Source organism: Gouania willdenowi, chromosome 3, assembly GCF_900634775.1.
Source record: "Gouania willdenowi chromosome 3, fGouWil2.1, whole genome shotgun sequence".
Taxonomy (NCBI): domain Eukaryota; kingdom Metazoa; phylum Chordata; class Actinopteri; order Blenniiformes; family Gobiesocidae; genus Gouania; species Gouania willdenowi.
The window spans coordinates 22,951,649-22,968,065 of record NC_041046.1 but is presented as its reverse complement, the minus strand read 5'-3'; the positions used below and the strand labels follow the sequence as shown (position 1 = coordinate 22,968,065).

The window sequence follows — 16,417 nt, the reverse complement described above, 5'->3', positions numbered from 1 at the left end:
TTTCTTTTTAGTAATAAAGAAAAACAGGCTTTGATAATAGTTATTAATATTTCTCATGGGGAATTGGTCCACGGGGACTTTTATGAATCATTACTTATATAATCCACTCGAAACCGCATCATGAATGTAGATCTTCCAAAAATCTGTCGTAAGGACAGTGTTTAATGGTAAAGTTCTCCACATTGCACAGTAAATTATACATTTTATCAAAAGAAGAAAAAAAAAAAAGGTTTTTGCTCATAATTTAATAGGTTTTATTCTTCCAAGTACAAATATAGTCTGTGACTCATTTGAACTGAATGCCACTGATTACACATCTCCACCTAACGGCACACACAACACAGTGATTCATTTCACAAAGTCTAAAGTGTATCTGTCCACCACTCTCCATCAGTCATTAAATAAATCAAACCTGTGTCGATCTGATGTACTTTGTTTTGTTTAACACCAGTTTGTGGTGACTAGCAGCTTGTAACCTCATTACATTTAATGGCCATTTAGATTTGAAGTCCCACAAAGTTGTCAACATGGAATGTAGCCAGTCAATAAAAAGAAATGACTGTATTGTTACTGCATTGGGTTTTTAGGTAGTCTCACTTAACACCATGACCTAAAATCAATTTACCGTCAGCATGAACATGTGATTATATCACACCAACACTCTAACAAGTCAGAGGATCTCAACTTAGATCAGGGTGTCGCACAACGCTTTTGTTTTATGACTCGTAATGACTTTCCTAAACAAAAAAAGATTGAGATCATGTGTAGAGGATGTTTATGTGTAGCAAACCTCACACTTCTAACAATAAGTGCCAATACCTGGGTGCTTAATTTTATCAAAACAAAAATGTCAGTATTTTCTTAGAAGTTAAATAAATAAAACTTTTTACACTTACTTTGAATTTCCCTTTTTCTTTAAATACGTATTGGATTTGTGGAGTGCATGACATGTATTTTTTAGGTGCACTTGTTGGCTTGTAACTGAACGATAGATCATTTAAAGAAAAGATCTTCATCGTCTGAGTTCAAACCAGACTGGTTGAGGACTTCTGTAATAAGATGTTACACTTTTTGGCCAAAGTACTCCAAACATTTGATCCAATGTCATCTTGTCCCCTCAATTACCATACTCACACCTGTACCTTAATTATTATAATATATTAAATACATGGCAGTGTTACATTTCACATTAGATTCCTCCAAATACTGAAGCTTTAAATTTGCACATCACTGTATACAAACCATAAAGAGTAACAGCAGCGTGATGAAGCAAAATGACACTTCAAGCAACAGACAACACAACCATGTAACTGATATTTAAAGGCTATACTGTACAGTAACATTTACAAGTAATCTGGTACCCATTATTACTTTGTTTTTCACCTCTAAGTCCTACAGCACACTGGAGGAGCACTAAAAACACACTGCCTGCAAAAGATGACGTCACTGACCAAATAGATAACACCGATAGGAACAACTGAGTAAAATAGGAGAGTTTTGAATGATTATTTGTGGATTAAACTCTCCTTATTTGAACATTTCATTGTCATGTCTTTAGGCAGGAGCTCGCTGTCATTTAAACTATTTTAGGTAACACTTGAAGTTTTATATATAAGGCTGACATTACGCCGTCATTATCTGTCATTAGCATGAATAAGGTGTCATGAAGGCTGTCACTAAGTGTTGTTCGCTGACACCTTATGCTAATTTATGACACCTTTGGAGCTATGTTGGCATTTTTTAGATTCGGTGGAAGGATCTAGTGGGGTTAAGTTTAAGGTTAGGGGTTATGGTTTGGGTAATGAACTACGCTTAATGACAGCCTTCGTGACACCTTATTAATGCGACTGACAGGTGTCATATCATAATAATGACAGCGTAACGTCAGTCTTTATGTATACACGTCGAGTAAAGTGTTACCCAATTTTACCAGTAGGAGGAAAGAGTCCTTCTCAAGTCCTACATAGAGCAAAAGCTCCCGAATAATAATCCAATAATCCCACTGTATGAATGGTGGAAAACAGTAACTGCTTTAGTGTCTTTAAAAACTTGGTCAGTTGTTTGTGCTTGAGTAGGAGACGAGGATGAAGAGGTCAAAAAGGGGAAGTAAAAAAAAAAAATTTCATAAAAGGCAACAGGAGTCCACAAAATATTGAAAGTAATCTCTGTCGTTTTGTTTCATAACTACAGATGTGGGAGTGAAATTGTTCCGTCAGCCATTTCTGCTGACCCTATATAAGTTATGTGTATGATCCCAGTGAGCACCTGCATCAGGAATCTTCTCTCCAGCGGATGTTTTTATTCGTCACAGTGGAGACGGAGGACTTTCCCAAGCCTTCACCGACTGCTGCAGTCATTTTACTGTCGGGTTCAGTGCCAGAGGGGACACACACAGTCATCCTATGGCGTTATCTCTTAGTGATTGATCTCCATGAGGTTGTCTGCTGGACATTACATATCATCCACCTTCTTCTCACAACGAGTGTTGTTGCTGTTGTTTGTGAGCTGCATGCAAGCCTCTTTCTCTGCCCTTAGGTTCCCACTCACTGCCACGCCGCCTTTGTACGAGTTGTTTACCTTGATGGATACGTCGCTGCGGCGACTGCGTGTCATGGTAACTCTGAAGGTGTGCGTGCGCTGTAGCTCCATCTTGTCCTCCTCTGACACAAGGACAAAGGGACACCAAGAAAACGCTTGGCGGAATCCGATTCGAAACCTGCGAACATGGCGAGACACAAGAAAGACTTGGACTACAACCTTTAGACTCTGATATAAAGTCTCACTTATTTTAAGAGAACACAACCATCTTAAAGGCAAAAGACTAAGAGTTTGCTGTATACCTTTGATTTAGGCAGCAGTAGATAATTGGATTGTACATAGTTGAACTCATTGCCAGCCAGAATATAGCCAGATACACCTGAAGAGGAGATGAAATATGCAGTTAAATTAATAGTGAGTCAAAGTTAAAATCAAGGATTTGGTACAAATAATGTATAAAGCAAAATGCAATCAGATAGCAGGAAATATTCAACAAATGTTCAAAAAAAAAAAAGTAGGGAATCATTACTCCAGGAGGATTTTTTAACTTAAGAGTTTCTGCATTTGTGTCTGTGGGCTGAGTTAAACAGTGTCCAAACAGGAAAGAATATTACATTTGTTTTGTCTTTATTATTATTTATTTCTATTCTCGTTTTGTTTTTGTTTTCCTACTATTTCTCATTTGCTACAAATGAATGCAATATTGTTCCTGGGGGTATTGACCTTATAGGGAAGCTTGAAAGATGGGGGGGGGGGGGGGATTAGATGAGATCAATTTTTCAAATATGCAAAACTGTAGAAAACACGCTAACACTTAACTTGAAGTTTTAATACATAAAGGCTGACATTACGCAGCCATTATTATGACATGACACCTGTTATTAGTATGAATAAGGTGTCATGAAGGCTGTCATTAAGTGTCGTTAGTTACCCTAACTCTAACCATAACCCTACCTAACTCCACTATTTCATAATATTTCGTGAGATGTTTCACTATGGAATGTGACCTCTGTCTACATTCCTCAGAAGCACTCTATTTCACTATGCCAATCCCGTGAAGCGTGACAGACCTGGGAGACCCTCCCACCTCCTATAAAAGGTGGACACGGACAGGTGTGCACCATTCAAAAACCTCTTTTCCTCTCAGCTATCTCGCGCTTAGTTCTGACCAATTTAACTTTCCGCAGACGGGATTTTCTTTCTTTCCAGTCAACGGAAGCTGGCAGGACTACCGACCACATCAGGTCGAGAACGTAGGTATATCAGCTCTTAATTACCTCCTTCCAAGGCTGTTGCTTCGGTTCCAACAAGGACAGGCACAAGGCCTGCTCGAGCTGCCTGAGCATTGAACATATCCAAATGGCGGTCGAATACCCGGGCTCATGTTGGCACTGCGTGGTGTTTAACACCCAGTGCCTTCACAGGAGACTGGCACGTCTTGAAGCCCTCCTCCCTCTGCGCACGGCACTCCTGGACGGAGAAAAGGTGGCTCCTCTGGATGCTGTGGCTGCTCAGGGCTCCAGCTGGGGCTCTCAGCTGAACCTGGCGGATACCTCCCCACTTGACGAGGACGTCCTTGTTATAGACTGTAGAAAGTTTAAGGAGGACTCCTCCAGTCCACTCCTCTCGGGTGTGGACAATAAGGACGAGCTCTTTGGCACCCCGGCTAGGGACAAACCGTCGGCCGCCTTCGCTGCCTCTCAGGAGGACATGGAGGGCTCCACACCTGTCTCCCATCTTCCAAGCCTGGACACGGTGGACGTGTGTAAATGCGCTGCAGCACGGTTGACCATTTCTTGGCCCACCTTTGTGACTCAAACCACCAGGTCCCGCTATGAAGGGAAGAGGCTCCCCATTTCCAGGGGCGCTTCGAAGCAAATCCTCCCCATCTTCCCTGAGCTGCTCATCGAAGTAGCGCGTCGCTGGGGTAGCCGCCCTTTCACCAGGAGGACCCCGGTAGTAGGTGCCTCCATCCTTGACTGCGAGGCCATGGAAGGCCGTGGTCCTCTCAGGATGCTGCCGGTGGAGGTGCTTGTAGACCTGTCCAGTAGGACCTACACGGTCGCTGCCCTCTTGGTCAGGGCCATGAATGTCCGCTCCCTCCTCACTGCATCCCCTGAGGAGATCTCTCCAGGAAGCCCCCGCTCGCGTATCCTTCTGCACGGCGGAGGACGGCCCCGCAGCCTGCTTCTCAGGGTCCTCAGTTCAAGGCACCGAGACCCTCCACTCCACCTCCACAGCCTCAGCGAGGCCCGGAAAACCTCCGGCCCCGACGGCTGCCGGTGCAGCATGCCCAGCACACACAGGCACGGAAGAAGAAAAAGACGGCCTGACCGCTTTCTTCTCTTCCCCCAATGTTGAAGCTGTCTGTTCCTTGTTCGCCAGCTTCGACTGTTATGATTTCACACATACTCCGACAGGCGTCTCACGCCCCATCCTCCACTTTGCCAAGGCTCGGCCCTCTGATGACCGAGAGAGACGGTCATGTTCCGCAGGATGTTCTGCTGTTGCCCCTCACTGCACATCCACAAGCATGCACTCACACACCTGTTCCAACAACAGTGGTGGGTTCATCACCCATGCCCCTAGGCAAAAGGCCAGGGCACAACATGTGAAAACAAAATCTGCCTCAATAAGCAGAGCCTCCTCCTGGTTGGGTGTGGCGATTCTCCCGTTATTAATTTGTCCCCTGAAACGAGCGAGACGTGCTCGTTCTGGGGGGTATGGTGCTTTCCAGCCAACGGGGGGCTTCTTCGCGGTGCAAGAGGTCCGAGGAAATTCGGCCCGTGTGTTACGGGAGGAGATTGCCTCTCTGTTACACAAGGGGGCAGTGGTCAGTGGTCTCTCCAGCTCAGTCCCAGGAGGGGTTTTATTCCAGGTACTTTTTGGTCCCCAAACAAGGTGGGAACGGAATCCGTCCCATCCTGGATTTACAGGCTCTGAACAGGGGCCTCAGGAAATACACTTTCAGGATGCTCACGCATTCCTCCCTCCTGCATCTAGTGTGACAGAGCGCCTGGTTCACATCTGTTGACCTCAAGGATGCATATTTCTACGTTCCGATATATCCCCCTCGCAGAAAATACCTACGGTTTTAAATTCGGGCCGGGTCGGGCCAAAATGTCACGCAATAGAGTCGGGTTAAAGTCGTGTTTTAATAAACACAAAAACACTTCTATACTGTTGTGGTATCATTTCTAAAGTGATTTCTGCCAGTAGTGGGACGGGATATTGACGGCGTTGTGTTGCCTGCTAACCTGCTGAATGTAATGTTGCTTATAAATGTCTCTGTTAAAGGACCCCAAGATGAAGTAGACATGGTAGGGCAGCCAGCAGAGGGCAAAGGTCACCACCACAACCACCATCATCTTCACCACCTGTAGTAGCAGAGAACACTGAGTCAGTAGCAGCTTCTCTCTCTGAGTGTCAGTGTAGGAGTGTGTGACCTTTCTCTTGGCTGTTATCTGGTTGTGGTAGTGGTCTGAGGCCTCTCCAGGGATGCGACCCCCCCACAGTGACTGGCCCACTAAGCTGTAGGTTACCAGCATCACCAGCAGAGGGAGCAAGTAGATCAGCACAATGACAGCATACTGATAGCTACAGAGAGAGAGAAATACAGGTGTAGCCGTGGAGGTGACACATTTAAAGAATTAAACAGACAGATAAGAAGTTATTTTCCCATCAACCTCTATTTGTCACATCTATGAAGAATAACAACATTGATTCAGAGTAGATTTACATTTTGAAGGATTCAACCAACTTCTTCACCTCTTAAAAACAAACCTTTTAGGAAGAAATTCACTCAAATGATCATATACGTTATATACGTAGTGGCAATGAATAATTTGTATGTATTCACATCAATCCTGGAGCCACTAGTACACGTGCCCAACTCAAGGTCCAGTGGCCAAATCCAGCCCTTTGAAAGATCCAATTTGGCCCGCAGGCGACAGAGAAAACATGAATCATTGTGTAAATTAAACTTAACAATATTTGCAGGGGCTCACAGTGTTCCTATTGCTTATATTGCGTGATTGCAGCCATTTTTTAAAAGTTAAAAAGTTGAAAAAACTGTAAATTCTTACAAAATCCTTTAATTTCCTTCAAATTCTTACATTTTTTTTTTCTTAATTAAATAGAAAATGGTCACAAAATCTAGGAAATTTAAAGTGAAGATCCTGTTGGGACTGATATGTCAGTTATTGCTTGGATATTGTCAGTTTCCTACATATTTAGTATTTTAGGTATACGTAGAAGTGTAAACTAGGGCACAATAATGTTGAAATTACTCATTTTCTCACATCAAATCTGCAGCCCACTTGAGATCAAGCTGCTCCATATTTGGCCCCTGAACTAAAATGAGTTTCACACCCCTGCACTAGTAGATATGATTATGGGCACAGCATCCTAAAGTTCTCAACTCAATAACGACAACACTTCTTACGAGATAATTTTGTCGATGGCTGTTTTTTTTCTCATGTTATAATGTTTCTCAGGAAACAGAAGTTGAAGTTGAGCCCAGGGGCCCTTATCATGAAAGGCTTGATGTAGAAGTTGGTGTTAAAGCGCAATGAACTGCCTTGTGTATGAAACACGCTATACAAATACCATCTCTTTACCTTGCCTAAAACTTTGTGTACAGCAATACAAATATTTGAGCAATCTGTTTTACCTAATGAAGCCAATTTATTATGAGTATTTTATTACTCTTTTAATATGTTTACCGGCATTTATTTATTTGTTGGTTTGTCTGTTAGTAGGATTACGTCAAAGGTACTTAACAGAGTTTGACAAAATTGTAACCAAAGACAATGTTATCCTTCTTTCACCTTAACTGATGTGTTCCTCCATATTCATCAGGCCAGGCAACCATGCACACAGTCCTGGGGTAGTAAAATTGGGTCACGCTGTAGTAGCACTGAGGGAAAGCCAGTGAGAACGCTACCATCCAGATCAGGGCAATAACAACCTTTGTGGAGGTAGACGACAGCCGAGGCTTCAGGGGGTGGATGATGGCCATGTACCTGAAACAGTGCAAAAGCAGGTTAGGTTGTTTACTGGCTGAGCCATTGGAGAAAGTTTATTATAATTACAGTATATCATGTATCATGTGTCAAGATGTACAGAACATGTTATTATGTCCCTAATCATGTAATGTTAAAAGGGCAGTATTATGAAAAAAATAATTTTATAATGGTTTTGCTACAGCCGCATTCAGAGGGCCAAAGTTGGAAAAAATCCTGTTTCCTCCCTTCCTCGCTATTCCACGTTTTGTAAAAAGTCAGCTCCAAACGGGCGAGTTGGATTTTTCCCCACTAATACGTCATAAAGGGGAAACTCCTCCTCCTGACAATCCTGGCTCCTCCTACCCTACATAAGAATGTGAGCTCCTCCCTCTTAAATGAGCTCATAGATAAAACAAACATAGCAAAGCAGGTTGATATTACAGTTGATATCACAGTTAACATATTTACTTTCAGTTTAAAGATAATCCAAAGAGAGTGTGAGCGCTCACAATTAGTTCCATTTTTAGCAGCTGTTATATCAGCTCGTATTGCCTTTATGGGATGATCTGACGTGTTTGTGACCCAATGCAATGCAGCGGTTGGACAAAACAATGGGTTATCACCTAAAATGATTATTTCTGTGGTCAGCAGAGGTGAGGAGGAGAAGAAAGCGACTTAACAGCTCATGTGAGTGTTTGAAACAGCTGACAGTTGAAAGTTTACTTTCCTGCGACACAGTGCGAACGGTCACAATCAGTTTCACTTTTAGTAGCCGTTATACTGCCTTGTATCGCTTAAGTGCCAATAGTACATTTTTGCACAGTCCGAAACCATCAATCTAGGACCCATTGAGTTAGGACCCTCGGTTTAGGATCCTACCATTTTTTTGGCCACAGCACTAACTAGAGGCTGGATGTCTGAGCCGGAGGCTTGAGGTCTGGGACCCATTGGTTTAGAACCGTGATATTTTTGCCAAAATTACAATTTTTAAACACATTTTTTATTATTATTATTATTATGTATTAGCACATATGCTCATACAATCAACATTCAGTTATTAACCTTGTACATAACTCTAAAACCTGCCAAATATGTGTTGTGTCCAAATATTTTTCCAACTATTTTTTTTTATTGTGAACACAAACTAACATATTTAAACAACAACACTTTAATGAACGCACGCACACACACACACACGCACGCACGCACGCACACACACTAATATATATATAAATATATATATATATATATATATACAGTATTTTTTTTTCACTAACAATGTAATTAACAATCAGTTCATTTTTTTTCACTAACAATGTAGTTAATCAGTTCACAAAACAATGTCATTATTTCATAAGCTGATAAAAAGCATAAAGGTAACACACTACAAAACACATTATTGCACAACACATTGAGGGAACAGATATATTTTATATGATTTTATATAAATGATAAATTATTATTAAAGCACTACGCCAGGTGCAATGTTATTGCATGGGGCGCAAATTATTTTGATGCTTTAATGACAAAAAAAATTCTGACCATTGCATTAACACCTCCTACGTTTACCATAAACTTGCTGTTTTTAATTAACCACGGATTTTTTTTCACATGGTTAAATGTTGAGTATTCTGCATCAGAGCTGAAAACGCTGAGTCTGCCTATGTCCCTGAAGGCGTCGCGGCTCACCACCGCCGCCTCTGCCTCTCCTCTCCTTTTTTCACACAGCACATGGTGAGCCAGGCATCATTTACAGTAGATACATGACTTTAGTCTCCATCTGGAGACTAAAGTCCAAGCTCTAAGTCCAGCTCATAAACCTGCACTCCTAAACATCCGGCCTTTAGTTGGTGCTGATGAATTCAATGGGTCCTAGACCGATGGTTTCCGGCTGTGCAAACATATACTCCTCCTCATATGGGATGATCTGACGTGTTTGTGACCCAATGTGACGTAGTGGTTGGACAAATCAATGGACTAACATCTTAAATGGACTATTTCTGTGGTCAGAAGAGGTGAGGAGGAAGCGACTGTTTATGATTTACTGCTGCTGTGATAAAAACACACACTGGAGCAGCGTGTGTGTTTACGCCTACTTATGCATTTGCACGAAGGCCCAAAAAACAGCCTGGTTTTAGGAGCACTCTGACAGTGACTTTTCACAGGGCTAAAACTACAGAAAACAGGAAAGTTTGGGAAATTAAACCTAAAATACTACGTAGTTGGGGTGAAAAAAGCATAATACTGGACCTTCAAGTCAAATTTGACTCAATTCCAGAGTTTTAATAAGTAAAAGGCTTTGCTGTGTTGTTTTTTTCCTGGAGCTTAGCTGATGTTTTCAAAGCCAAAAGCCTGCAAACAACTTTCTTTTATTCCAGTCTTGTGTTCTTCAGATTTTAGGATGCATGTTGCATGATCAGGCTTTGCATAAATTAATGCCACTTCACTTAATTTACATTCAGCGATAATAATATTGTTGGAAGGGACTAGATGAAGTGCAAGAGACGTCGCCTCCACGGACTTATTGCTTAATAGCCTGTTCGCACCCTGGACACCCACCAAGTTAATGTGAATATATTATCAATCACAATAATATGTTCCTCTGCAATTTTCAGCTTGACTGCAACAAATTGATAGACATAAAAAGAGGACTGATTAATGAACCAGTACAGCTTAATACTGAGCCACATCCCTGCAGGAGTCCTCTTCATTACAACCAATGACAGATGTTTTCTTTTTTTAAAATACCTGACGCACACATACAAAAACCCTAGGAGGAAGCCTCAGTAAATAAAATAAATGGCTCCCCTGTGCGACAATCGGGCTTATCTACTGATTGTAGCGCCGTAGGACGTCATGGGGACGCTGTGTCAACACAAGTAGACTAATAGAGCTATTGATGAATGTTTTATATATAGTTTTTTTATATCAGAGCTAATACTGTCGACATAGCAACCAACCTCAACATTTATTCAACAGTTAGTCATTATGGTGAACACTGTTGTCAAATTATTCATCGATTCATGTTAGAATAATTCAGAACAGGCCGTATTTGCGTCTCTTTGTCATTTATCCCCGTGGTGGACGGGTAACCTCTCAAGGGTGTACCTTGCCCTCCACTATTAACGCTGCTGAGTATGGATGGAAGTATGGAAGATGTATGAGGTACCAAGTTTGTATTTCAAGGTTTTAAGTGTTGAGTTGTAGTGTGATCATTTGACATTTTGAATTTCAGTGGATTATCAATTTTCATGTAATGTGTTTTCATTTATTTAGTGTGATTTTTTGTATTCATAGCCACTTCCTGCTTTTGATCACGCCCCCTCCCTACCTGCTTCACCCATTCTTTATTCATTCATTCATTTTGTGTTAAATCTGTATTTCAGAGATGGGCAACTGTAAGTCATTCTGTGTGTTTTTCTGTCATTTTCTAAATATGTGTAGTCATTTTGCATGTTTTTTCCAGTCGTGTGTTTTTTGTGGTTATTGTGTATGTGTTCTTCTTGTCATTTTGTATATTTTTCTTTAATTTCCTGAATATTTATTATCGGTTTGTGGATTTTTGGAGTAATTTTCTGTATTGTTGTGTTTTTACATATTTTTCTGTCATTTTCTGTAATTTTATTGGCATTTTGTAGATTATGTTTATTTTTGTAATAATTTTTTGTGTTTAAGTGGTTGTTTTGTGTGTCATTGTTGTCATTTTGTGTGTTGTATGAGTCTTTTTTTTTTTTTTTTTGGAATTCTTTGAGTATTTTGGGTAATTTGTGTACTTTTTGTTAACATATTGTGTATTTTGCTGTCTTTTTTTAGAGCTGGGTATCCAGGCCAATTTCCTGAATCGATTAATTACGATTCCATTTTGATTCAGTATCAGTCTTTCAAATTTTACTTGGATTAATAAGATGGTTCCACACTTCTGACTTAAAGCTGCAGTTTGCATAATGGTGAGGCGCTCCACACTCCCCTCCTGAAAAACTCTGTTGCTTGTCCACCTTTGTCTTCCTTTTCCTCTTGATTTGCCGTGTAACCGCTGTACAAAAAGCCACATTAGAGACTTCAGCTTGAGTATAAAGTCATGGGACTGTCCCTACTCTCAGATCGGGAAAGCAGCCAATAATAATGCTTAAAACAGCTCATGGAATCTCTCTGTTGGTAGAAAGATCTCTGATTGGCTGAATTCCAGAGTCACACTCCTGGATTTCTAAAGCTCATTTACAGGGCCAGGTGAAGGAAAAGAGACACATAGGGCCTGTACTAAGAAGCTGAATTTCCTCCTATCGTGCTAAGTTCCGGGATTTATTTGGCGTGTCCTGTACTACGATGCTGGCTAACGTCTTACCAGGCTAAATCACCATGGTAACTTAGGCTGAACCCCTAACCTGGTCGGGACCCGGTTATAAAGTGGATAAGATCTGAATGAGTGCAAAAGTCCCGCCTCCTGACCAATCTTTGAAAAATGACCTGCCCATTGTTAGAAGATCCTGGTTGGCATCCTTTAGGAAAGGTATAGATTTACATCTGATGGACGTCATCTTCATTTATCATCCAATGAATGAATATTGTATAATCTCATGGTTTTACGCATTAACAGCGTCAGCAGCTTTCTGCCTGTGTTCCTTTCTTCCTGCTTTTTCTGCAGCAACAGTGTTGTTTTTGATCTGATATGTGAATTTTAGTTACTTCATACTTTTAAAGAATAATTACTTAATTGTGACGTAAGTTGCTCTACACATTTCTCTGTGTTTGTGATTGGTCTGACGTTTCACTCACCACCCCTTTCACTAGAGCGGGCAGCTGGAGAACCAAGAGGAAACCTACTAAAACACACGGAAACATGCTAACTCCAACTGCTACCCACTGCACCTTGTTCAAATTTCCAATCATGTACAGTAAGTGTCTGACCTGGTGTCCCTCTTTGCTAAAACCATCAGTCTAAAGAGGCATATTTTTCCACATTAGGTCATTAGTTATATTAAATTCCTCAATTATGGAGGTCAAAAAAAAGCTACTGGGACTTAACACTTAAGGCAACTATTTAAAAAAAAGCTTCTGTCAAAGCACGGAGGTCCAACAAAGAACAACACATTACCAGCATGTCTTTGCTCAGAGCTGACATGGTTATAATAAATAAAGTTGTTATAAACTTACTCAGATAATTAAGAGAAAACAGTGTCTGCTTCATGGATACCAAACTAGAAACAATATCTGAGCCAAAGCTCCTTTGTGTTTTGTCATGGTGGAATATCTCTGCATCTGATTCCTTTTGATCAGCACCATGGCCCTCATTTATCCACCTTGAGTGAAAACGGGTGCAAATCTGAGTGCACATCTGGTAACGACAGGACCAACGTGGGATTTATGAGACATTCATACTTGACCAATCCCAGTGTACAAATAATCGGGGGTTGATAAATGCGTTGGCTGAATTTGATCGTCATTAACATGTTACGCCCTCAATTATTCCTGGTTTGGAGGCCCCGCCCACCGGGGTCAAGCAAACATTGAAAGGGAAATAAGCGTTTCCGAGATGAAAATCAGAATCCTTACAGCTGAGGTGAAGAAAAACAAAGATGTGCACACGACCGCAAAGGTAGTGTGAAAGCTGGAATCAAAGGAGCTCATTTAAACGCTCTGTGGAACAGGATAACAAAGGCACTGAACAGCGTTTCTGTATTGGAATGGACTCGGGCTGAGATTTGAATTGAATTCTCAATAACTAACTTAACCAATGGCTAACAGTGGTTTAAATGAAATTCTACTCATCCACAGTCTGAATTCTTTACATTTGGGTCAAAAAAAAGGAGATGAGTCAGGCTGGCGAGCGCGAGCCCGTCTGATTTTGCTGTGCTGCAGCACAAACCCACACCCTCAGATTTGTGTACACGAGATCAGACCTGATGTGAGATCTGATTGTGGAGTACGCTCACGTTAATACCGAAGCTTGCGTAAATCTGGTTGAACGCACGTCGTACATTCAGATCTGATTGTTTGACTGGTTGACAAATGAGGGCCCATGTGTTTTCAGACTTTCCCAGTACCTGGTGAAACCCATTCTAGCACAGTAGGAATATACATAGTCCTTGCAAAATAGTTTGTAAGTGTGTAAAAAGGAGCTTCTCACCTGTCCACTGAGATGGCAGCCATCGAGTATATGGAAGAAAACATCGCTGTGATGGGGAAGAAGTTCTGAAACCTGCAGTAGCCGAGGCCAAAGTACCAGTCATTGTGAAGAGCATAGACAAAGTTGACCAGCGTGTTGAAGGTTGCCATGGAGACGTCGGAGAAGGCCAGGTTCACAATGAAGTAATTTGTTACTGTCCTCATGCGTCGATGAGCGAGGATGATCCAGATCACAGTAACATTCCCGGTGATGGAAACCAGGATGATGAGGGAGTAGGCGATGGCCCAGAGAGCCACCTGAGGGGGGAGGGGGGCAGAGGGGGCGATCAACTTTAAGAATATCCTAGTAAAAATTCTAAAATATTAAAGGAATTATGTTCAACAAATCAATTACTTCAGAAATACTTTTATACAATTTAATTCAATACAACACCCTGTATTCTCCAATTGTGTTTTATTCGTTAATTTGTGCGACATGTGGCGCTAAGGAACACTTTTAGCCTATACAAGTGAAAGAGTCCACACATGTTTAAAGGTCACATGCCAGATGTGCTCATCTCTAATGGTGCTGTGCTCAGTTTATGGAAGCCAGGCCCAACATGTGAGTGCAGAGAGACATTTATGAAACCATCACAAGCTCAAATCAAACTATTGTCAGCCTTTGACAGAAAAAAAGGAACACTATAAGTTAGAGAATGTCAGGTAGAGGACATGGTTAAGACTAATAGCTGTGTTATTATGATCATTATCATTATTGTTATTAACATGATTGGATTTTCAATTACATTCTTGTAATTTTGTCACTTGCCTGCCTCATTGTAATGGTTTAAATAGGAGTTTATAGTCTTTTTACCAGACATAGGCAACTGGCGGCCTGGGCGTCACATGGGGCCCCATGTTTGGCCCCAAAGCAAAATTTTATATAATGAAGTTGGAAGTTATATGAAGACCCGCGTCATGCACAAAAAGACAGCAAAATTCACAAAATGTCAACAAAAGTACACAAAGTACCAACAAAAACACAAAAAGGTTAAAAACAGGGCAAAAAATGATTCATAACACACACAAAAGGACTTTAAAGACAAGAAATTACACAAAATGACAGAAAAATACACAACATGAATACAATAACACAAAAAATATAACAAAAACACATAATGATTTGAAAAACAAAAAAAAAAAGTGTGCCATATTGACAAGAAAATAGACAAAATGAATTCAAAAACACTCAAAATGCCTGAGGAAAAACACCAATAAAACCACACAAAATTTAAGGACGACAAAAAACCCTTTGTTCTCTTCTGTATTAACGCTCAGATTTGTCATTCTTTTAAATGCAAACATTCATGTTGATAATGTGGCCCTCGGATCCGACGATCCCATTTGTGTGGCCCCCGCTGTGATGGTTGTTGCCCATCTCTGATCTATAATATTGCTCTCTCGTGTTATCTACTTATCTTTTCTTCTGTTGATAAAGATGAAGTCATATTTTCCCCACCTGCCAGCCTTGCTGCTGGAACTGGTTCTCCGTCGTCCCATTCATTCCCTCCTCAAACCAGTCCGTGGTCATTGATAAAGGCAGTGAAGTGGCTTCCGTGTCTCTTTCTACGTGTTGAATCAGACTTTCTGTGTCCATGTTGCTTCCCTGCTCACCTGCACACAGACATTGGTGTATTAATAGCTTCCCTAAAGCCAAGCGTAGTGCGTGACCTTTTAAACACAGCTCAAAAAGTCAAAAAAAAAAAAAAAATAACAATAAAAAAAATATATATATATGATTTTTTAATTATTATTTTTTAACATAAAGTAAAAAAAAAAGAAAAAAAGAATTGAAACAATATCACCGAGTTGATATAACTCCAGAGGTTTTGGATCGTACTCGGTAACGAGATTTGATCCATATTTGTTAAAGGCATTATAATAATCAATAATAATAATTAGAATTAATCACACATATGCGTTTTCCTTGTGAAGCCATGTGGCATGAGTTAATAATTAGACACTAACACTGTTGAGCCAACTCGACCTCCGTGTCCCGTTTATTTGATCAAACTGCACATTAACAGCTTTACTACAAACAGCTTTAGAGGAACGTGCACGAGAAGCGAAGTGGTAATGTTTAAAGTTAATGACACGGAGGATACATTTTTAAATACGAATATATATATATATATATATATATATATATATATATATATATATATATATATATATATATAAAATTGTTTAACTCGTCGGTCTTACCTTCAAATTGACGATAAATGTCCAATTCTAACTCCAAGTCGTTCAGTCATCATCTTTAGTCCAACAATAATTGGAATTCTTCTGCCTAAAGACGTCCAGCTCCATCCAAAAGCCTATACCGCACACTGCCGCCTCACTTTCTCTTTCTATTTACACACACACACACACGCACGCACACATACACACACGCGCGCACACACACACGCACGCACGCACGCTCACACGCACGCACGCACGCGCACACACACACACACACACACACACACACAGGTCTGGTCTGACGTAGCCGATCAGACCTAAAAGGGAGATTGAGGGGGGGTGGGGGGGGGGGGGGGTATGTTGTTTCTGTATGATTTGTGGGAAATTATGATCAAAGCCACGACATTCTTCAAAGTCGAGGATCGACCAACGTAATGACAGAAAATCTCAGAGCAGAGAAAGGAGGAGGAGAAGAAAACAAAAAAGAAAGAAGGAAAGCTCTCCAAATTCCCGTTGGCCACGTTCAC

The 16,417-nt window shown here is 40.9% G+C and overlaps 1 protein-coding gene across 1 annotated transcript; it reads right to left on the bottom strand.

The window, feature by feature from the left end:
* Window positions 1-241: 241 nt before the first annotated feature.
* On the bottom strand, window positions 242-16,048 carry tacr2 (tachykinin receptor 2). The gene is made up of 8 exons (XM_028443072.1): window positions 15,912-16,048; window positions 15,166-15,320; window positions 13,669-13,964; window positions 7,368-7,562; window positions 5,985-6,135; window positions 5,796-5,915; window positions 2,841-2,917; window positions 242-2,716 (listed from the first exon to the last, which is right to left on the bottom strand). The coding sequence occupies exons 2-8, from the start codon at window positions 15,301-15,303 to the stop codon at window positions 2,452-2,454; spliced, it is 1,242 nt and encodes a 413-aa protein (XP_028298873.1). The 5' UTR covers window positions 15,304-15,320; window positions 15,912-16,048; the 3' UTR covers window positions 242-2,451.
* Between the last annotated feature and the right edge of the window lie 369 nt (window positions 16,049-16,417).

Bases quoted from the DNA above. Each gene is read 5' to 3' on its own strand.
- tacr2 (XM_028443072.1), bottom strand. From the start codon at position 15,303: ATGGACACAGAAAGTCTGATTCAACACGTAGAAAGAGACACGGAAGCC. The intron at 2,918-5,795 runs GTTAGCAGGCAA...TCTCCTCTTCAG, and splicing joins AGCAACATTACATTCAGCAG to GTGTATCTGGCTATATTCTG. The intron at 2,717-2,840 runs GTATACAGCAAA...CCATGTTCGCAG, and splicing joins TACTGCTGCCTAAATCAAAG to GTTTCGAATCGGATTCCGCC.